This window comes from Apus apus, chromosome 4 (assembly GCF_020740795.1).
Source record: "Apus apus isolate bApuApu2 chromosome 4, bApuApu2.pri.cur, whole genome shotgun sequence".
NCBI classification, from domain to species: domain Eukaryota; kingdom Metazoa; phylum Chordata; class Aves; order Apodiformes; family Apodidae; genus Apus; species Apus apus.
In genome coordinates, this window is record NC_067285.1 from 44,801,281 (window position 1) to 44,825,354 (window position 24,074).

Here is a 24,074-nt window from a genome sequence, read left to right on the forward strand (position 1 = left end):
CTTTCTGTGGTGTTTTACTTGTCTTTTTTGCTTTTTGCTGTTGAATACTGCAGTTACATTCTGAGCCGGTGCTTGGAAACAGCTTATTTACTGCCTTGCATCTCTCATTGCTACAGCAACCAGTTTTCTGTAGAGCTGTGTGTACTTACAAAGCAAACAGTGCTCACATTTGGACTGCCTCTTAAAGGTGCTGTTGGCATACAGAGGATGAATTTTGCTTCACACAGGAGCTTGTGGCTGGCCACAATTCACCTTGCTGTGTGTATCTTCCAGGGGACAATAGCAAGCTTACTGATTTTCAGTTTTAAGAGAAAGTAGCTCATAATGAAGCTTCAGAGTCTTTTCAGCTTTTCTTCAGATGTTAGCATTCTGGTTTTCTATAGTGGTTTGCTTGCGTGGTGTAGCAGGAGAGAGAACTCCTCCAAAGAGCCTTAATTAATAGAAATTAACGCTCTATTATAAGGAAACTATCACGCCACAAAGCCAAGAATAAAGTGTTTGTGTACAAACAACTGTCATCTAGGTTAATCTCTAGGTTCTGCATTTTGAAGCGGAGGAGTCAGCCAAAAGACTTTGTGGCCCGTGGACAGAAAGGCAGCATAGCACAGATTTGTAGAGCTGTTTCCCCCCGTGACTACTATCTACTCCCCCTGGAAGCTGCATCAGATTGCTAATAGCATGCTTTTTTCATTCTCCCACTCGATCTATCATGACACCTTTCCAACATCATCTGTACTGCTGATACATTGCTATGGCATCCTACCAACCTACCAGCCTGCGATCCTTCAGTTCAGACAGGTCCCACACCTTGAGCCATGCCTCCTACCTGAGGGACAGCGCCATGATCGACGACACGGTTGTAATCCCCAGCCAGCAGGTGAGCAAATTCTCTTCAGTTCACTTACAGGTTGGGTAAATATGGAAATAGAAAAAGATTACAGCTTAGGTTGTGCTAGTGATACCGTGTCGTGTATGCTGCCTTATTTGAATATAAATCTCTCTAATTTTCGTTGATGTTTAATGAGATATTATGCTGTGCAATCTTAAACTCCATCCCAAAAGAAATGGGTAAGCTGTGTGAATATACTGAAGGGACTGTCTTTGTAGTGTTCTCCATTTTAACTGAATTTTTAATTATGTTAACAGCCACAGGGCTAAGTATTCAGGAGATCTAATGAACTCATGGCCATTGTCCTCAGAGATACTATGCTGAAGCACAGAAAAATAATATTTGGGAAATACCACTTTGGTAAATCACAGCATTCATTTCACTGGGACCACTGACATGATTACTTTGAACAAGTACAAGATCTTGCAATAAGGGGTTTCTAATATCTTAATGCTGTTATTACTCTTTTATGGTTTTTTTTTTTTAAAAAAAAACTTGAAATGCTTTTGGCACTACTATGCAAAATAGATCTTCTTATTGTTTGGTGAATGAATTGATTTCATTGTAGTAAAAAAGAGGGTTTTTTGCTTACCAAGGTAACAACTCTGGCCAAAGAAGCTGAAAGGAATTCGTATCGCTTAAGCTGGGGCCCTGAAAACCTGGACAATGTGGCTCTTTCTTCCAGCCCTATTCATTCAGGGTGAGTGTATCAATTAGCATTATACTAAAAAAAAGGAAACAGCATATCTGCAGTGGCAGCAGCTTCAACTAATGCTTAATGAGGAGTTATATTTTAATTCATTGCCTCCTAGAGCTGTCCATAAATGGTTATGATGTCTTAAGCTCTGACAGTCAAGCAAACCTGAGTACCCTGAAATCGCTGCAAGTCATTGAGCTTTCAGCCAAGTTCCAGAGGGATGAATGAGATAATTGACATATACACACATGCATTTGTGTGAATTTTATAGAGAAATAAATACAGTGCCTTTTAAAAGTTAGTAAGAATTGAGACCAAGGGCCTAATCACTCCAGATGGTGAGTACTTCCTATGCTGGTGACGTAGTTTAGGTAAGCACTGACTGTAATGTTTGTCATGATTACTAAAAAAAGAAACCAAGGATTTTAAGTTACATGAACTCTGTAACAGAAAGGCAACCTAAACATCATGTGCTTTATATATATTTGGCTGCTATGCTAATGTATTCTCACAACTGGCTCTTTGTAAGCATTCGCATTTAGGCAAGCACATTGAAATGGAGTAAGACAGGTCAAAATGCAGCCAAATTCATACTTATTAAGTTTATCCTGATTGGCCTCAAAATCTGTAGCTGCAGTTGTTTCAAGTGCTTACTTACTGGGTTTTAAGTAATTTCATTCTTTACACTGAATTCTACACTTGTGCCCTGCCATCAGATTTGATGAGGCATATGCAGATGAATTAATAAGGAACTGATGTCATAACAAAGCATTTCTTTTCTGTGAGCTACATTGAATGCTGCATGGCTGGGCATCACAAGGGGAAAGATTTTTTTTTCTTAATCTCAAATGAGTTTGCAACAATCTTACAGCCCATATCTTTCAAAAAATAACACTGGAGTCCCATTTGGAATGACAGGCAGTCCTGGTCTAGAAGAGGAACAATACTGTCATATCAAAATATTTGGCTGTGACTAGTGTTGTTTTCATTTGTTTTTCATGAGCTCTGAAACTAACAAATTAAACAAAAATACTTAAAGTGGATAGTATGTGTGTGTTTGCATATATGTCAGTATGTAAGCTTAAAAGTTGTTTTGGTAGCTTATTCTAACCCTAAATAGTTCACAGGCTTTTTCCAAAGGATGTATTACTTTTCACTTTCAGAAAGATAGGTCTTTTCAGTGATTGTCAAGGATGAACTAAATACCTTCTAGAAGAGTTGCATTTATTTCTTGGATGTGCAGTAATTTGGTGGTTCTTTTTTTAAAAAATATTAATGGTATTTAAATATTTTTGGGTGATCAGGATGCTAGTGGTAGGATAAGAATTTTTTATTTTAATAGGAGCAATACTCTCTGCAGCCTTGTATGGAATAGTGACATTTAACACAACACAAATTATGTTCTTATTTTTATACTTACCAACTAACTGGCCAATAAATATTGTAATAAAGAAACCTATAATAACAATTGTTCAGCCTTTTGAAAAGACTGTACAGCACTTCATTTTTATCTTGCTTAGATTTGTCCGAGTCACCAATTTGTGATAAAAACTATTGGGGTGCATCTTTTTTACATCGTTTTTTAGGAAATCACATTGACTACTACAGTTTCCTTTGTAAGACCTTATTTTAAAAGTGAAACAACTGTGTGCATGATTGTTGCATTTACTGAGCTGGAATGACAGCAAAAATATTTTTCATTTATACCCCTTCTCATCACCTGCACCCCCCCTTTCTACACAGATGCACACTATTACTACATTCTTAGGAACCAGCAACACTGCTGACAAGTCAGGTGCACATATTGAAGTAGCATCTACCTCTCATGAAAGAAAACTCTTAGTATTTGAAAAGAATTCCTATACCAATGTTGTTCGTGGCTTTGGGCGAGGCCGTGGCCTTGGTTTTGCCCAAGACACTGGTCAGACTATGTTTTTATAAAGTAACACATCAGAAAAGTTTTGGGCAGTCATTTATTTAGCACAGATGATCTTAATTTTGTATTCTGTGCAATCTGAGAAAAAAAAAAAAACAAAAGCCATTCTCTCCCTGCACTACTTCAGTGGCTATCTCCAAATTGTTGTTGGGTTCTTACTGATCTCCCATTGTGAGGAAGGGTTTCTGTGGGTCACAGAGTAACACCACCAAGCAAAGGGATAAAGTTTATCGAGAACTGCTCTCTTTTGGTGTAGAATTTCACAGGCATTTCTTCCAGCCTTTGCATAACTAACCAGAACTTCTCCTATGTCTGAAATTTCAGAGGAGGAAAATGTTTTAACTGTCCACTTAAAATGTAAATGTCACTCTTAGAGTTTCAATATGTTGGTAATTTCATCAATAAGGAAAGAAAAGCAAGATCTGTGGTCAGAATCTTTGGCAGTCGTTTTGAAAACAAGAAAATAGTTTCTCTCTGAAGAGCTAACACTCTTGTGGTGCTTACAATGTCTAAAGAAACATCTCTTGGTCATTTAACAGTTTCCAAATAGTTTCATACTCTGGGTGAGGGAACAAGTTTAAATCCCTGCATTTAAACTTCCTTTCAGCAAATCAGAATCAAGTTGCTTCTCCTGACAAAGCTAGTTAAGGATCTCTGAATACGCCAGAATGTTTGGGTGCTAAATAACCAGTAAGACAGAATTTTATCACTTTGATAATATTAGGGTATATTATGTATCATTTGCTGCTGAAGCATTATGAGGGACAGAACTGATGCCTACAAAAATGCTAATGGGTTTCACAGTTGTAATCTCAGTATCCCATTCAGGGGGAACATTCACATTTCATTAAGCTGGGAGGCAAAAGAACACTGGGATGAAAGGTTTCCTTTCACTTGCAGCATTTAAACATTTATTGACATTATCAAAGTCTTATGCCTCCATCACCCACAGTAGTTGGTATGAATGGTAAAGATAAGGCTGACTATGAGATTTTAAAGTATACATTGTGTGCACAATTATGTATTTTTTATACCTGGGTTCTGGTGATACAGTGAAATGTATTTCCACAGTTTAGTCACATAGATTGTATTTCTAAGAATTTTACTGACAAATATGTACAGGTATGGTAGAGAAGAAGAGAGGCAAATCTGACGTATCAGGAACATGGCACTGTAAGGAAGGAGCTTTGCATTTGTGCTTTGATATTAACTTGGTTTTGTTTTCTAGACCAAGATAGGTAGCAGCTCTGCAGTTTTTCCATCTCTGTCTTGTTCACAGTAAAACTGTTTTAATTAAATATATTGACTTCTTTTATATAATTTGATAAAAAACTTCCTATTTGACTAATAGATGATCCAAGTGTATCAGTACTTGTGTATGACAAAATTAAAACAGCTGGGATATTATTAGTGAAATTACCTTTCTGGAAGTTGTTGGTTCCATCAATGAAAAAGGGAGAAGGATGAGGGAGTGGGGGCAGCTCAAACTGTGACAAATAACATGAATTATCATTCTTAGCTGCATGTCTGCAAAAAAGGAGGCTGGATCCTTGCTAACAAGGTAAACAAAATATATTTCAAGTGTTGCATTTTGAATCCATAATATTGTTTTCTCCGATGTGAGATTAATTTCCTGGAAATACTTATGGAAACAGGACTTGGCAGCGATCAGCTGATAGTCACTTCTAATATCTGAAAGTCTAAATGATTTCAAATTACACTGTCATAAAGACCTTTATTCAGAAAGTTACAAAAAGGAAACACAGCAGGAGTGTTTTGTTACTAGCAAATGGCTGTTCATGTCAGTGGAAGAAAATGGCAGTGGAGAGATAGGTAATAAAAAGGGACATTAGAAAACCAACTGGCTGCATGACAGAGCCCGAAACTGAACGTTTGGAGTTTGTAATTCTGTAGTGCAAAACAAAAGGAGGACAAGAAACATGTTGAAAAGGAAGAAAGTGGAGGACATAATGTATTTATAGGAAATTTGAAGAAAATAAAATTATTTAATTACTGTGTTACCAGAAACACTGCTGGAATTACCTTGGACACCCTACCCTTTGATAGACTGTGGTCCAAATTTTAGAAGGGCATACCTAAACCAAGCAGCTTTTTCTGAAAGATTTACTTGGAATCTAACTGTGCATTATAGTTACCTGGCTGCCAGTTTGAGAGTGTATGTAGAGAAACCAGATCACTCTAGCTTTACAGCTCTACTAGTAGTGACCATTTGTGCCAGTGATGTTCATGTTGACTTATTTTCCATACTCATTCCTACCTTCTCACATGTAATAAATATGCACATATATGTATATGTTCATGTGTTTATTTTAGAAATCTGTTTCATTTTTCCAATATTTCAGTATTTCATTTAACTCATTCTTTTTTTCCTCTTCCTTTTTGATGTTAAATCATCTATTCTGTTGCAGATGCTCTTCTCCATGTCTTGATCATGACAACAGCAGGTGAACTTCTGCATAATTTCTTTCTTTAATATGTTGTTTTTCTCACCCACCCTATTTATCCTCCTCTCTTACCTTGCTTCAGGATGCTTTAGTGTTTTGATAGTGCATGTTAGTCAAGATAAAAAAAATAAATCTCTGACTAGCAGTTATAGTTACACATGGCCCTGTTCCTCTTCTTATACAGTAAGTGTCCACTTTCTCCCATCTGCTAAATCCTCTGGAAGAGAAGAATACTGGACACATAGTCCACTGCAAAAAATCTTAACAAAGCTCCTTATAAGTTCCTAGATTGTTTTGACCATTGATTTCATTAACAATACATTTTCTCAGTTGGTGGCATGGTTTAATGTTATTGGAAGGGGAGAAAAAATCACAGATACTTCAACACAAACCACTGTAGATGGATTTAATTTCAACTGTTCTAGCACAAAGCGAACCTTTTATCTCACTTGTCTATAAAGAATATTGCAGAGACACTCCCTAGACCCCATTTTCCGAATTTTGCCACCATATTGGAACCAGTAGAATAGCTGCACAAACCCAGTACGTTTAATTTTTCATGCCACGTGCAGTTTTTGTGTGCCCGCAGTTAATCAATGCTTGAATCACTGGCACGTTGCATCCTGCACAGAACACCTGAGGCGGTACCTTCCCAGAGGAGATCATCTTCACTTGGCAAAATGGGTGTTGATTGACACAATACCTCTTCATCTCCTTTGGCATAACTGTAGAGAGATGAAAATCTCGAATATTCAGCTCTTCAAAATTATCGAAAGGCTAAACAAAAATCCAAACTACAAACCAGGTCACTCAATCTCTCTGCAGTTGACTAGTGCAGTGAAGAGGATGTTGCCACATGTTCACACTCTAGTGGTTTCCTGTGTAGGGTCATGTTTTTTGTCCTCCTGGAATGTGCCTTGTTTATGGATGGTATAATTGCAGCCTGATGGAAAACACACTGAGGTAGTTGAATGACTTGCTGTTGACTTCAGTGGGAGCTGGATCAAGGCCTTTTTTCCTTAATTTCAGACTCTCTATCAGTTTTCCTTCTCCAGCTGAACACTTTCCAATGGCTGAAGCACCCTGATTGTTTATTTCTGCTTCTTCACACTGCGACTAACACTGAATGCTGCTATCTCCTTGTTTCCCAGTTTCTTTTAAAAAATAAGACCATGTATGCAGAAAAGTTCTTAAATGTGTGTACCATGGATGTGCTCTACTTAGAGCTTTTTTATTGTTTCCTGCTACTGGATGAGAGCATGTGTGCCTGCCCGGCTAGTTTGAAAGAACAGTCATACCTGAACTGTCCGTATGAAAGTGGTGGTGGATTGTGTGTTTAAAGAACTGTTGCCTGCTCCAGAAGGACAATTCCCAGTGCTAGGTCTGCATGGCTCTTCAGATGATTCTGCAGAATGAGAAGTGTGTTTGAGTGCCAACCTGCGTGCGTTTGCAGCCACCTGAAACTGTGACTCTTCCACAAAGCTACTCACATAGCAGTGATTCTTCCCAAAGCACACAGTATCTTTTTTCACCATACATCCATTTTTTATTTGCTTTGTTCATCTGCTGTTATTTTTCAGATGAGCATGTAGAACAAATGAGATATAGGGTAAAACCAAGTTCAATTTTTACAATAATAAATTTATAAAATCAGCAAAGTGGATGACTCAGGCTCAGATCTGAAATACAAATACTTCATGAAAATACAGCTTTTTGTCCTTGTAAGGTGGATAAACCAAATGCATATATTGTCTGTGTTTTGTTCAAGTGGAGCCATTAGAAAACCCAGTTCTGTTTTCTCTCCTCTCTGTAGGAGGCACGGAAACAGCTTGAAAGTTTTAGGGCCTTTTAATATATGTACTCAACCAGAAAAGTGCTGTAGCAAATGTTATTTGATATACTTTTCATATGGCAAGTATATAGTTTTAAATTGCTCTAAAATTAAAGATAATGAAATGGTCTGTCTAATTTATGAGTAAATATTACTAAATTAGAGGAGAATGGATGATGCTTCATCTAACTGCTGACAAGGTGTGTAACAGGAGCATGTATAGACTCTGCTGCAGTCTGTAACTTATTCCTAGAAAATAAATGCTTTTATTCTTTTTTTTTTTTCTCTTAGAAAAGATATTCCTGATTTTCCCTTCATTCTCTTTTAAAGAGAGAAGGCAGTGATTTCCCAAAACTTTCATTGATTTTCCTGCTATGTTGGACTGCCACTTTGCTAAATCTCGGCAAAGCTCAGTATTGATCCAATTTGCGAGGTTGTCATGTCACCTATTTGTGTCATGCATCATTTCTAAATCAACTTGCAGAAAATGAATCACAGAATGGTTGGGGTTGAAGCTTTCTCAAGGGCTGTCTTAGTACTGAGAAAGGTCATCTCATTGATGCCCTCGTCACCCTTGACTTTCAAAACTGAAGATTCCTTTTTAACCCATAATCTGCTTTGTTTTTGAATCATCCCTTACTTGAAACTTAAGTTCTTGCTATGGGTTGCCAAGATAAACTGAAGTCAGTGCTAAAGAAGGATGCTTCCCCTACATATAGTTATTATAGGAAGGACATTTAGAACATTCTGAAATATGCGTTTGCCAATGGAAATATATGTAATTTTGATGCCTTGCTTGATCAATCGGTTCACTTACTTTGGCCACCTTTATTTTAAGTGGCTCACAAGAATGTTTTCCTATTCATCAGCTGTCCAAGTGTTTTCCTATTTGTATTGTTTTCCTTCACCTCAGTTTTACCTCATTTCTTCGAACCACGGTTAGTCCCTGCTAAGTTTTCCTTCCCCTATTATGCCATGTGTAGCCCCTTCTGAAAACTGCAGCTACATGGAGTTCCTGCTATTTTGGCTTATTTTATGTTGTTGTTATTTTTTTTAATATTATAATAGATTCTTCTAGAAGCATGTAAGAAACATCAGCCTAATTTTTTAGGATGCCTCCTTTCTTCCCTTCTAGTGATGACCTGTAAGAGCTGTCTGTTTCCCTTTAATCCCTTTGATTAACAATTTTTTTTACTTGTTTTTGTTCTCCTCTTGAGCTCTTCACAGCCATTTGTGTTTCTTTTTAATGAGCCCTCTCCTTTTCATCCTCTGTACATAAGATGGATGTTCTTCCTGCAATTAGAACAGGGAGTAACTCTGCGTTTCCTGCTTAGCCACAAGTCTCTTTTTGCACCATCCAGTTAGCAGGAGCAGAGGGTGCCCAGTTCCCTTTGCAGAATGAGGATCTTGTGAAATTTCAAATTAGAGCAGGGAAGAAGGGTGCAAAGATTGAATGGGTACCTCTCAGGACTGGTAAAGCAAAGCACTGTCTCTTGCCACGTAACAGGAGAAGCACCCCCACACCTAAGCTTCAGGGAGTATTTCTGATGTTAGGGTTAGTCACATGCTAATATTATGTATTATTTTCCTTTTGACCACGGGCATTTATAATGAAAAGGTACCACTTCTAAGAGTGATGGCTTAATCTGCCAGTTATTCCCGCTAGTTTTGTTTGTTCATTTGAGTACAATCTCTTCCTATCTCAGCCTTGTCACTTGACAACATCTGGTAAAAGAAACACCAGAGAGAGGAAGAATAACATGTGTATGCGTGGGCAACAAAATAATTAATTTGCATTTTACCTTTCCTTCTTATTAGTCATACAAACTTCTCGCTTTCCTAAATGTGCATTTCAGAAAGCATGTTTTATGTCATGTGCTAGTTTTGTATGAATTATTTGCATGTTGATATACAGATTCCTTCAAAAGGGCAAAGCTTTTCCAGTAGCAAATAGGCAGAAAAAGAGGCTGCTATGATTCAGAAAATGCTTTATTATCAGTTATTTGTTTCTTGCCTGTTGCATAACCAAAATTATGTGAAATGTGCTGATTTAAAAAATAAAAATAAGAAGAGATTAAAAGAAATTGGATTCAATAAGTGGGTGAAGAAATGAATGTGGCCAAAGGTTGGGAAATAAATAAGGTGATATGGTGAAAAAGAATGTGTTTTTACATTCTGTTCTAGCTCTGCAAACCCTGCAGCAGTGTACTATCCTTTCAGGTTTTTATGCCACAGCTCTGGAGCTGAGGAATTTTCCCCTTCAGTTTCTTTCTTTTGCACTACTTTCATGCTAGTTCTCCAACTTTTTTTTTTTTTTCCCAAAATTTCATAGTAGTTCACTGCTGGTTTTGTGACCTGGCCCATCCATATTCAGGATGATAACTGACTGGATGCCTGCTCTCACTATTCTATGTTTGCCTGGGCTTGCTGTCCAGCAGATGAAGGGCACTTGCAATCTCTTCAGTGGTTTCACACTCATCCAGAAGCCACAGAACCCTGCAGGAATCTCCTGTTTCTGCTGGGGGTCTGTGTCAGTGACATGGCACAAATCTATTTTGTGGTATAAACTGCGATGAGTGTTCCTGTTTGTCAGATTGTATCTTGTTATTTAGTAAATACATTAGATCTTTGTGATAGAAGTGGCTGGTTTTTTTACAGTGAATAATAGTAATGTCATACTGTTTTCATCCTAAGTATTTTTATCTTTGTGTCCACCTTCCAATGATACTTATGTTTGCCTGTTTCTCCACTCTTTGGAGCAGCAGTTGGTTTCAGTGATGTACGACTGCTAGGCCTTGTGTTGGATTCCCTGACAGACCTTGCTCTGACCCACCAGGCACATTCAAAAGGGAGATTGATTTGGATCCTTACCTTTTGTGTGTGTGTATTCTTCTAGCAGTTAACAGTGGTTTTGGCATTGCTGAGGCACCTGGGGAGATAAGCTAAGAAGGAGGTAAGACAGACAGATGACCTAGCAGTAATATTTCAGTGATGGACAGTGGAAGGAGGTGACCCTATTGTTAAAGTCTACAATTTTCAGTATTACACCAATAATGAAAATAATCCTAAAAACTGTACTTGTGACAGCTTACAAAATGAAAAATGCCAAGGCTAATTTTATTCAGTAAGTGCACTCATTAGCTTCTGGTAATTGTGGGGGTAGCATTTCAGTTGCTCAGGGTTTTAGCATCAAAACATGAGCTCTTCCTCTAGCACTCAGTGTTATTAACTACCTGTAACACATCCATTATAATAGAGACTTGGGTTAATTCTCTGAGACAGAAGTCAGAACCACTTTGATAACACTGCTTCATACAATAAATGGAAAATTGCAATGCAAGCCACAGAGCATCACTGCAGCAACTGAGCATTTCATACCCCTTAAGCTCTTCTTTCATCTGTGCTTTAAAATGTAAAAAGTGTGTATTTTATGAAGAAAGCTCCCAGTTTTCTAAACTAATCCCCAGAGAATCAAAGCTGTAAAATGTTTTCATTTTCTTTTTTTCCCCCCTTGTTAAAACCACAGAAACACCAACCTCTAAGGAATGAAATAATGGTTGTACTACCCAGACTTTTACACTAAACAAAACCTAGAGGTATATGAATGGCAGTAGACTAGGAGACTGCATGTGTGGGAAAGACTGGCATCCGTGGTGCATGGTGTGCTTCGGACTGGCGCTTGTGGCCCCTTTCCATCCTCCATCTTTTCTGACTTGCACGGTGTGTTGAGTGTTGTGTTTTTTACAGCATGTGGAACTACTTGTAGCTGTGTGGACAATGAATGGATGCAGTGTTTGTTGCACAGAACGGTCAAGGGGACAGTGGAAACATACCTGTGTTTGTTACTCATGTTATAAGGGCTTTTCTCTGTTGCAGGTCCTTCAGTAGCATTTCTGCGACTCCCCATGTGATGATTCAGTTTTAGTGGCTAGAAGTAGGCCTGATACCCTTCTGTCTCATCTACTCTTATTTTCACTTCCAGCAACCTGACATTCCCATCCCACATCAGGCATGATCCTAAGTCATAAACCAGTAAAAAAATACATATAAAAATGAAGTAGTTCTCCACCTTTCCCACAAATGTCCCTGGTCTTTGTAACAAATCTGTCAAAATCTACCTGTTGGTTTATATGGAACTATAAAAAGTTCCGCATAAGAGAAATTCCATGAAATGTTTTTCTCCCTTTTAAAGAAAAAGAAATAAATAAGATAATTTACCTTCTGCTAGAAGATGACTCCCTATAGATGGCTTTCTGCATCTGTAAGTTTTCCACTGATACATTGTATTGCTATGCAGAGCAACACAGAATAATGCACAAATCCACAAATAAACCTCTTCTACAGTGTCTGTAGCTGTTTTCTTCTCACCAGAATCCAAAATTTGTCTTCAAAAAATATTGATGTGTTGGGGGTTTTATACAAATAGGTGCTAGCTCCACTGATGTATTACAAATCATAGCCACTCAGTCCAGAATGAAATTGGATTATTTTTTTTAAATCCAAACCCATTTTTTGTTAGAAATTTTAGTTTATCAAAGAACTAGAAAATTATAACCTAAACAAACCCCAACAACCCCTCCAGTCAGAATTGGCTTTATATTCTTGAGCAATAAGTAATCCCCTTCAATAAGATTATTTGCCTGTAAAGTATTTTAAAAGTGCCAGCTTTACAATATAGATGCTTGCAGGTACAGAGTAGTGATATTTTTCACTTGAAATAGGTACATACACAGGTGCTCACATTTATTAGTGACTGCTGGTATTTTTACCAACAGCAGCACTGCAAAATAAGGCTTCCTGTTAAGAACTCTGAGGTTGAAGTTGTCAGTTTAATTAGCAAATGATCTTAGCATGATTTGGTGCTTCACATGGGAGAAAGGCTTTTTCTGATTGCTCACCTTGAGACAGAGCTATGTTTACATACGTAGCTGGTTACGTATGTGGAACATAACCAAAGGGATTTCGGTATTTTTGGTGTCTAATTTTCCCCCTTCCCTGGTGTTTCAGCTTCCTGGTTAGTTTCATGGTGGATGCTCGTGGGGGTGCCATGAGAGGCTGCAGGCACAACGGGCTCCGAATCATTATTCCTCCGCGGAAGTGCACGGCTCCAACGCGGGTGACTTGCCGGCTGGTGAAGCGCCACAGACTGGCCACCATGCCTCCCATGGTGGAAGGGGAGGGCCTGGCCAGCCGCCTGATTGAAGTTGGACCTTCTGGTGCTCAGTTTCTTGGGTAAGGGGTGCCATATGGCCCGAAAGGAAAACGTTCAGGCAGCTTTCGTCTTGTTTGCGAGGGGCACTGAAACGGTTCCTCCTCCCGAGACTCGAGCGGGGAAAGATCTTTGTGACATACGGCAACAGACTGGGCGTGTGAAATACAGATCAGGTGTTAGTTAGCAATTTGCAAAGCTTTTACGCCCTTCCCTTTGAAAATGGGTATTTTAGCCACCAGCACTAAGGTTAGTGTGCTTCCTTGGATAGAATTGTTAGTCAGTGTTGTGATATTATAGTGGGAAAAGACCCCTTTGCAGCCTGAAAAGGCAGCTCTTACTAGATTTAAAATAACCTACGTATAAGGCACAAATAGCACAGCACTGATCCAAAGCCCATATGTAAAGCCTGCTATATATACAACACAAGTTACAGCTGCTTATTTCAGAAGCTTGTGTTATCAGTAATTTATACTATCAGGGAAGCACAGTGCCTTTGATTTTTCTGGGGTTGAAATTGCTAAATTAAGCAATAGGACAACCCTGGAATTTTTTTGGCCTTTTATTTTGTCCTACGCTGCAAAACCTGTAGAAAGATCAGATTTGTATCTGCTGCTGAGCTTGTTTTAGCAATTTTCAGCTGAAAGCAGCAGTTATCCACACTTCTTTTAATTTGTTTTCCCAACTGTTCTCCCTATCAACTGTGGCATCCAAAAGTGGATGATTGAAGGAACCCCTTCTATTACAATAAACAGCGTCATTCAGAAATTGTGAAAAAAGTGACTCTGGAAACAGCAATAGTTGAAGTCAGTTTCAAAATAAATCAGTTGCTTTCAAATCCTCTTCTATCAGGCAGTCATCAGACCCACTGTCTTTGTTAGTGCTTTTTCCACGAGACTGAGTTTAGGGAGAGAGAAAAGTTGATTGGCAGTGTTTAACTGCCCATTGCTTTTATATGGAGGTGAAAGGATAACATATCCAAGGTGTGTTTTGGCTACTTCACTGTTGCTCTATCTGATAAAAAAGCAAGGGCAGTTCTGAAACTCTGCAAATGTGATGCTAAGAGCAAGCCAACCAGTCCTTTCAGCAGACAGGATACCTCTTAGTATGTCTAGAAACAGGAAACAAACTGGCTAATCAGAAGCTTTGTACAACTTATTCTTTTTAAATCTTGGTCACTTTTAAAGAGAAGCTGACAGAAATCTAAAGAGCAGAAGCAATATTGTGCTGTCACATTCAGTCTTCCCATTATCTTTGTCACACCCTAACTGACCTTAAGTATGTCTCCCATTTTCTTTTTAATGGTTTCTCTACCTAATGAGAATGTCTCGCCTGAAAGACCAGGATAGAGCAGAGTTTTATTCATTCTCAGTTCTCTGTGCCCTTCCTGCAAGTGTTTTTCTAGGGGCTGTATTGGCAGTGAAATCAGAAAATTACTGTGCTGTTTGCAGAGGCATTCTAAGGTCTAAATCCTGTTCCCATGGAGTTCACTGCCAAAACTCCCATTGTCTTCCCATAAGCAAGAAAAGATCCTAAATTAATGAATTTTGCTGATTTTGATCACCAAATTGTCATCGCTAGGACGGAACCTTATTCAGTGTACAGCCTAATTCCACTCTGTGGACCAGACAGTGGCACTGGCGTTCTGGCACAAAAAATACATAAAGTTTATTTATGTTCTTTCTTTCACTGCTGCTTTGGATGTACTCAGTAAACTTCATCTGCCTACGGCTCCTCCCCCACTTAATGAGGGAGAAAGCTTGGTCAGCCGAATCCTTCAGCTGGGGCCTCCTGGGACCAAATTCCTTGGGTAGGAGAGACTTGAAACAAATTGATGGATGCTGACCTCCCCATTCTTCTCCTCCTTCTGCAATATGATTTTTTTATGTCATTATGCCCATGATTATTGTCCCTTTCTATCATTTGAAATTTTGTATACCTAACCCTTAGTGGACCATTTTTCAACCCTTGTGGTATGTGGTTTTGTTTTGGTGGTATGTTTGTATCTTTTTTCTTAAAGTACTGTGGCCTTCATTTTTGTTTTGGCATGAAATCTTTCTAGTTATGTGCTTGATGTCTGTAGCAAAGCAACCTGGATTGGGACAAACAAAAGGAATCTACTGTAAATTTTAAGATTTTTTTTTTAAATCAAGGATTGATTATACGTTATAATGATTATAACTCATATGTTATATGATTATAACTTATGGACTAAGTTATATGTTGGATACCACCAGTATAATAGAACACATGACATTTACTACGTACCTGGTAGCCTGTGTGAGTCCTCTCATTAGAGAAGTGTATATACAAATATAGTTTCTCTCTTATTTCTAAAAGTATGTATGTATATGTAAATATAGATATATTATATGTGCACATATGTTTTGTATATGTGTGTGTATATGTATATATGAACGCATACACTGATACATATATTCACGTCTGCTTGTGAGGCAACAAGGCAAATTCTTATCTCCTATACTGAAATAGAAACCCAGATGATCTCCTCAGACCTCCTTTATGTCTCCCAGAGTGTAAATCAGGAATAAATTCATTGAACTATATATAGGTTTGCAATGAAACAAAATTGGCACAGGACACAATTTCCCACTGATTGCAATGAAATTATTCTGATTTGCACTCGTATAAGTGAGATCAGAATTTGTCCCACTATTTGTATATGTTACAGTAGATTCTCTTTGAAATGAAGTTGCACAGGTTAACCCAGACAGTAGTGACACCTAAAATGAGCATGAGTTTTTTATGAATTTGCAAAACAATTTACCAAATTTCTCACTAAGCACTTATTATCTTACCAAATACCATTCACACTGTGGAAAGAGGTGAATGCACTTTTTAATCTGCACTTGGCACTTCCTGGGTCCCTGTAAAAACCTAGTATGTGTTAGTGACCTACTAGTTTAGAATTACCCGAAAGAATTCCAGCAAAATAGGTAGAATTCCAGGTCACTTTGTAGCAGACTGGATAGAGTTGCTGTTAATCCTGTTTCCTCCTCTCTCCCGTGTGCATTTAATGCGCTGTGTTGCTGTGCCAGGCCTGTGATTGTGGAGATTCCCCATTTTGCTGCTCTGCGTGGGAGAGAGAGAGAGCTGGTGATCCTGCGCAGTGAGAACGGGGACAGCTGGAAGGAGCATTTCTGTGAATACACTGAGGATGAACTGAATGAAATCTTGAATGGGATGGATGAAGGTACCCAGTGTGACCTCTTTTTTTGTGTGTGTCCTCTGCTCCTGCATTACTTCTGTTATGAGGGCAACAGCATTTTATCATTTATTCTGTTTTAACACCTTGTGTCTGGCCTGCCTGAAGAATTTCTGACACTACATTGTCCAGATACTTCATTTGAGTCACACTGGACTGTAATGGTGTTCTCAGTCCAGGAGCTGGCAGAAGCACTGTGTGCTTGGGCTTGCTTCTCTTGCACAGTTTGCTGAAGTAGTGGAACAAAACAAAATCTCCCATCACCAAGTTGAGAATAGATGCTAGGCTTATGTTTTCTACTTACCCATTTCATAGCATTAAACAAAAAGCTTCCATAGCAAGTATCTTTCAAAAACAAGGCAATTATCATACTAATCCTTTCCAAGCAGCTACATATGTGGGAGGAAATGTCAGTCATGGGTACTCTTGCTTTCTGAGAGAACAGAAAGACCTTGGGCTGTCTAGGATCTGCACAATTTGTTATTGATTCTTATGGCTTTTTTCTTTTTTAACAAAAATAAATGTACCAACTCATATGCTTAAAGCTGAATTCACACTTTGATACTTCTTTGATTTACTTTCCTTCATGCTCCTCCAGTCTAGTGTCAATGTGAAGCAGAAAGGGTCTTGCACATACCTTTGCTTACCTGCTGATTTGGGGAATGTTGTCGACATGTTCAGAGTTTACTGCCTTAAACTCCCTTCAGTTCGTTGTGCAGGCTGTCTGCTCCTTTCTTGATTTATCTGCTTTAGCTGAACTTAAAATACTGGGGTGTGTTTCCTTTTCCTCTACAAGATACTTGTGTAGGTTGCAGCTAAACTGTGAAAAGCTGGAACGCGTTTTGAAGTTGGCTGCGTTGTTGCAACAAAATTCTTGCCTTCTGACCATCTTCCCTCTTGGCCTCAGTACTTGACACCCCAGAGGAGCTTGAGAAGAAACGTATCTGCCGCATCATCACCCGGGATTTCCCCCAGTACTTCGCAGTGGTGTCCCGGATCAAGCAGGACAGCAACCTCATCGGGCCGGAGGGAGGCGTGCTGAGCAGCACGGTGGTACCACAAGTACAGGCAGTCTTCCCAGAAGGGGCTCTGACCAAGCGCATTCGTGTTGGCCTCCAGGTACAATAAAACAATTGTAAGGCTTTCCCCCTGCCTCCCCACCTTCTTCCCAGGGTAAAATCCCCTTGTTTGAATGGAGAACCAGGATATTCAGCTTATCGTGTTGACGACTAGAATGCTTCCAGTAAATTTAATTAAAAAACCCAACAACCAATGAACAAATCTAAGCAAAAGTCAAGGCATGTAGAAAACCTTTGGGTGTTCCAGTTATTTCAGATTCCTGTCTGTTAACTGTCTTTATGATCTTGGGAAAAGCACCCGATTTTGGTGGTGAAGATGATATTAGTGCGGGCCGTAGAACAGTCTCTTAAACACTTCTTATGAAAGGCATTAGGGAGGTAAAAAGAGTTGTAATAACTAGATCAAACATACAGATCCTCTGTGTAAAGTAAATCAGCCTAACAGTTCACTACTTGAAAGAGTGGAAAGCCTTTCCCCTACCTCCATCCCCTCCTCTGGCTTTGTGCAGCCACATTTTACCTTGGCCAGGAGAATGTGCTTCTTGAAATCCCCTGTGAATAGCTGTATAGCTTACTGAAAGGTCACTGCTTGTTCTAAGAATGAAAAAAAAAAAAGGTGACAAGTGAATTAAATTAGTGCTGTAAAGAGTCTGACAAGCACCAAGGAAGGGAATAGGAAGAGGAGGAATGCTTTGGAAGCTGAAAAAGGGAGGTCTCTTCTCCCTGGCAGTCACTTCTTCTGTCTGCAGATGTTAATGGGAAATGGTGCCATTTGGTGTAAGAACTGAAGGGTTTTGTGGCAACACAGGGACCCAGTTCTTAACATACTCATTAAACTGCTTCAAGTAACTATTCAGTTACTGTCTTTTCCTTTGGAAAGGCTCAACCTATGCATACTGAACTTATAAAGAAGATTTTAGGCAACAAGGCTACCTTCAGTCCTATAGTCACGCTGGAGCCCAGGAGAAGGAAGTTCCATAAACCCATCACGATGACAATTCCCATCCCCAAGGCCTCCAGTGATGGGATCATGAATGGTTATGGAGGTGAAACACCCACTTTAAGGTTACTATGCAGCATAACAGGTAGGATGCAAATACTAGAGCTTTTTATGTGCATCTTGAAATTGTCATTTATCGTGGGCTGAATATGTTAGACTGGTTAAACACATGCTTGGTGAAAACCTGACTGGGATGAGAGGCTGTGAAAATAAACTACTTTCCAAACAATTACTTGCTAGCTGAAATAACATTTGTCGTTTGGACTGAAAAGAGATGTGTAATATAATCATAGATCTCAGGTTTGGGCTATTTTGCAATTTCCTTGTAGTTTATTTCTTGAGAACCAACATGCTTCTGCCTAGCAGAGTAAGTCCAGTACAGACATGATCTTGCAGTGTGCTTCAGAGGTATATATTGGAGTTGAACCCTTCATACTTGCTGTAACTTCAAAGTGATTAGCATCTCAGTCTCAGTTAAGGGGCAGAAATGAGCTGCTTGCATGTATTCTGTTTAGAAGTTAGCATCTTTCTTCGTTTTCAAACTGATTTCAAATACCAGCCCCAGCTCTTTGCACACTGAGATGTGCCAGTGAGTCACACCAGAGAATGGGTGCTTTTACAATTTTGTGATACAAAGGTGTTAGGGAGCTGCTGAAATACCAGAAACATCATCTGGTCAACAAAGAAGTATTTGCATTTCAAAGAGAGTGAAACAATTTTGGTTTAAATAGAGGAGAATTTGAGTAAGTTTCTTGGAGGGACAGTAAATCTGCAAGGATCCTCTAGAAAACTTTGAAAGGGAAACTGGTTCCAAGAATGGTTCACCTGAAAATGAGTATTCCTTTGCTGATACAGCTTGATTTGAGGCTTGCATAAAGACTGTGCAACATGGTCAAATGGGTATCTAACAAGTCAGCTGTACGTGAAAAGAGGGACAGACACACATTCTGACTTAGCCCTGGTTATGCAAAGTTTTCTCTTTACTTCTCTGTATGTGTTTTAGAAATATTCCTAACTGCAGATAGAAATAACCACTTCTATTCCTGTTTTCTGTAAGCTGAGTGTGATTTTAAGGTAACTGGAAATCAACTGGACATGCTTCACCAAAAGGTGAGGCAGGGACATATACTGAAGAACTGGAAAACACAGCTGCAGCGTGACAGATTGTGCCCACATTTTCAGCTGCATGGGCCAAAGAGGAAGCTTGGCAATACCTGTGACAAAGGGGGCTGAAACACTTCATAGGCTGATAGGAATCCAGAAGGTTGTCTGTTGTCCAGCATGATGTGGGGGTGCACATTTCAGGTGCCAGATCTGCCAGGGAGCTTGCCAGACACAGATTGTTACCTAGATTTTCATAGAAATATGGAAAAGAAATTTCTTTGTTATTTACATACAAGAGCTGAGTCTTTGAATTATTTGAAAAAGAAGCAGATTATATAAATAATAAATTGTAGTTGTCACTATTAGTAACATTGTTATTGTTTCCCAAGTGTAACAATACAGGTTTTATTGCACTATATCTGGGCAAATTTTGCCCTGCATATGTGAATAGTCTAAAATGAACCAAAGTAATTTCTAATAAATTACATCTCTCCCCCTAAAATTCTAGCCTCTTTTAACATTTCTGGAGCTGTGCCACCAGGCTTATAATTTGAAAATCATTTGGGCACTTTTTTTTCTCAGAGGAAACCCATACAATCCTACTAGCCTTAGTGGAATAATGTGACTCTAAGGAGAGGGCATGTCTGGGGTTATTGCTGGTTTCATAGCAGTTTAAAACTCAGAAGATCATAAAATATTTATTAGAAAAAAGAAAGATGCATACCCACTTGGTTTTAATTTTTAAAAAAATCTGTCATTTCAGGAGGAACCACCCCTGCCCAATGGGAAGACATCACTGGAACAACACCACTGACATTTGTTAATGAATGTGTTTCCTTCACAACAAATGTGTCTGCCAGGTACCTAGACATGAGTTTTACAGTGTTACTTTCAAGTGCATGTCCTTTTTCAACAGATATTTCCTTTAAACTATTTTAGTTTATATGGTAGAAGGAACATAGATATTTTGTCCGTGCTGAGAACCAATTGGAGAAGTATTTTGGAAGCCCTGAGCCTCCTAGACTAGACAGATGATGTACAGGATCTGTAAGCACTACAGACCTTGCAGGCTGCAGAAAGAAGCTGATGCTCTTGTAATTTTTATCTCAGCCATTAGTCTTTTGCAGCCAGCACCTCTGCTGTGATCCCAGAAATGAATTAATGACTTACTCATTTTTCTGAAAGAGTAGTAATCTGAGGAACAGTTCAATTTTCAGGTAGTTAGTAAAAATCTGATTTTTATTTGAATACCCCTTCTCTCTCAAATGCAGAAATATGCAAATTTCCATAGAAACAGAAATCCCTTATTTGGGTAGCTCATTACATATTTTTGTAAAAGATGTTGCTTCCAGAATGTCCAACAAATGAGAAATCAAGCAGAAAGGCTTGTAGGTGTACCAAACTGATCTGGAAAAATCTCTAGCAACCATCTGTTCATGTAATGAGATTCATCTGCTGTCTTTCTGAAAATGAATTTCATATGAAAAAAATTACTAATATATATATATGTATGTAATTTAGTTTGTATACTGTCCACGATTTATGTCACAGAAATGCTCAACAAACTCTTTCTCTGTAACAGGAGAAGCAGTCCCTGACCTGGAAAGTATTAAATTTAGGATGTCTAGTCCAACAGTTAAAAAAATACTGGGTAACTTGCCCATGAAAATAAATTAATTTTCTTCAGTGCAAACATTCAGCTCCCAGAGCAGTTATTACTATTAGCTTAGGTTTGCTATTTAATGAATTTATTCAGTGTTAAAATTAGTTCAGCTCTTGCTGTCCAATCTACAGCATAGCTTTAACATTAGGAGAAATAAAGTATTAGTTTCCTATACTTTGTCCATTCAGAAATGGCTTTCTTCCCATTAAATTGGATGCTTTGCTTATGTACATTTCTTTCCAGTTCAGCTAAACATTTTAACAACAGTGACCACAAGAGGGAGGTCTTAAAGTGTGTTTTAACTCTCCCCTGCTTACCTGCCGTGTTCTCTTTAAAGGCATAAATAAAATACTAATCTAAGAATCAGATGTGGATACTAGATGCAAAGTTTGAGAGGTCAAAGTCCATAAAATTATGAAGTCCCTAAAATGCTGAAGTCCCCAGCAGAACTACACATGAAATACAGCCAGAATGAGGGGGACAGTTTAAGGAACTACAACCCACATTAGTAGTAGATATTTCCTAATCTCAATTGTGGCTCTAAAATTGATCACAATTGCTAATATTCTGTGATGTAAGTGGGGTCCCATGTAGAGATTTTGAATCTAAATGCATGTTCAACAGACTTCTTTAACTTAAACTTGATTTTAAATACTGTTAAAGTTAGAGAACTGGATTTTCATGTATTTACAGTCAGAGAATTAATTACCTTCTTTGCTGAAGGACAAGCTAACTTGAATTTCTTCATTTGTGCACTGGTCTAAAAGTGCATCTATGTTTGTGCCCTGCTGAGAATCAGCTGATTCCTGGCTGTTTGCTACTCACAGTGACTTGTTTATGTCTAGATAAATCATAAATTATGGAAAACAATTTTCCCCTTTGTAGGTCTGATTCTGTCCAAAAATGAGCTGGGCAAAGAGATACATTTGTCTAAAATACATGTGATTTCAACTGCAGGCTTTGAGGCATAGCTGTCTTCCATTTGCTGAGCTGCAGCTTTTAAAAACCTTTAGTATCTGTTTGGGCTTTTTAGCCCCTGGTGTATGACAGCAAATCGTTTGAGCATATGGTGGCTTCTCAGAGGATATATAGCCTCTCCTGTCTGAGCCCAGCACACTGTAATTCTCCCACACATGAAAAGGGAAGTGTCAGCATGCAGAGCCTTTATGTACCAAATAGGCTTTCTCGCTTTCAAATGTCACCAGCCTATTTTTTAACCAGTGTGCTTGCTAAAGGTTCTAATAATAAGCACAGCACGAAATTCACTATTATTCAACTGCAGGTGAGTAACAGCAGAGAAATCACACTTGAAAGGTGTGCTTTGTGGGTTTTGATACCAAGCAATCTACAAGAGACAATAAGCCCCCTGTACACAGTATCAGCTTTTGAGGTGTCTTTGACCTCTCATGACTTCTGTCTCCATCCTACAGGTGCCAAACTCCAGCATGCTTTCCACCCACACAGTGAATTTTGTTTAAACTAAATGTTGTCATCTCCACAGAGAAACTAAATGAAGTGGTAGCTGAGAAAGGAGGCAAGATGTGTTAGTCCTTGTACAATGCTTGGTGCATTCCTGCTGTTACATTTTGGGGGTAGAAGTAGAATTATTTTGAGTGAGAGTTGTTATCTTTGCAAAATAACAATTCCGTTGTCTTGACAAAGGTATAAGGAAATTCTGCAAATTTTTATTATTGGCAATACTGTCCTGGTCTGAATGGCCTGAAGTAAGGCCAAAAAACCTGTAGTTTTCAGTAAAGAGGAGGGTCATTTTTGACACAGGAGAGAACCTGTTCTGGAAGCTGAGGCTATAGACCTGAGTTGCAACATCCATGTTATGTCTTAAGTGACTCTGTATGTTTGGCAATTTTTAGGTGGTTTGTTCCACTTCATATGCACTAGCAATACTTCCTGAGAGGCAGATGTTAATTTGTAACAATTATGTTAGTGAAATCAGACAACTTATGAACTTACCCTGTAATTTTAAAGTATTTCCCTGTCATGTTGGCACCGTGCAGCAGAAGTAATTTAGTCCAGTAGTATTTGCCTGGTGGTTTGAATATGTTTGTGTTTGACTTAGGCAACGTGTGGCACAGACTTGGGAACCACAGAGGTGGAAGGTTGTGTATGCGTTAGAAAGATGCTGTCAGTAAAACAGCATGTTAAGGACCACGGTGAAAACTGAGTCAGTGGTGATCACAGCCTCTGTGAGGCAACGGTGGTAGAGATTGGATGTGGGCACAACTGCTTTCAGGGTCTTCAAAATATAATGTGGCTCACATACAGAAATAGATATACATACTTACTTTGCTGGTCTTCAATATGCATAACAAAAACTTCCCATAGACTCAATGTTAAAAGTCCCTGACTAAATTCATATAAGAATAATGTCAGATTTTGTGTTCAGTGTTACACAGGGGACAAAATAATTTACATTCCACTAAAGACCCTCAATTTTTGATAGTGTATGTAAGGAATGTACTGCTAAGCTTTAAGCTAGATGGTAGAAGAAAAGCAAGTGTTTTGGGCAAGGCAGCATTGTATTTCACCCTTCAGAGATGGAGGTCCAAGAACTGACTAAAGGGTTAGCAACACATGCCAAAATCCATTTCAGCCTCCTGTTCCTCATGAATAAAATTCAGGAAACTGTCACAGCAGAAGTTTGTACACAGAACGCTGACACCTGAGTGTGGTTCACTTCACAAACAGGAGATTGTACAATGCCTAGGAAGATTTCAGAGGGCTAAAGTGAAAAGGTGAAATTGCCCACTCTGTAGTTTAACAATTAGAGGTAACTTGGAAGAGAAATGACAGTCTCAGCTTATTTTGATAGGATATTATTCTCTTCTGCGTTATCAGATGTTTAGCAGCAACCACCAGTCAAAAGAACCTGTATTTTTTTTTCTCAGATGAAAGGCACATATTGCAGAGTCACAGTTGGGGGGGAATATGAACTGTGTGCTTCCAGGACACCCTCC

The 24,074-nt window shown here is 38.8% G+C and overlaps 1 protein-coding gene across 9 annotated transcripts in view; it reads left to right on the top strand.

Moving 5' to 3' along the window:
- The window catches only part of ANK2 (ankyrin 2), a 179,733-nt gene that overhangs the window by 124,990 nt on the left and 30,669 nt on the right, over positions 1 to 24,074 (top strand). For 6 of the 9 annotated variants that reach the window (XM_051617959.1, XM_051617960.1, XM_051617962.1 and 3 more), the window contains 7 exons: positions 775 to 877; positions 1,486 to 1,589; positions 12,826 to 13,050; positions 16,087 to 16,241; positions 17,161 to 17,372; positions 18,213 to 18,417; positions 20,200 to 20,296. In XM_051617959.1, the coding sequence (XP_051473919.1) occupies positions 775 to 877; positions 1,486 to 1,589; positions 12,826 to 13,050; positions 16,087 to 16,241; positions 17,161 to 17,372; positions 18,213 to 18,417; positions 20,200 to 20,296 (1,101 nt within the window). Of the gene's footprint in view, positions 1 to 774; positions 878 to 1,485; positions 1,590 to 5,041; positions 5,084 to 5,951; positions 5,988 to 12,825; positions 13,051 to 14,738; positions 14,838 to 16,086; positions 16,242 to 17,160; positions 17,373 to 18,212; positions 18,418 to 20,199; positions 20,297 to 24,074 lie in introns of all 9 variants that reach the window. The other 3 variants (XM_051617958.1, XM_051617961.1, XM_051617957.1) reach the window with 2 other exon arrangements.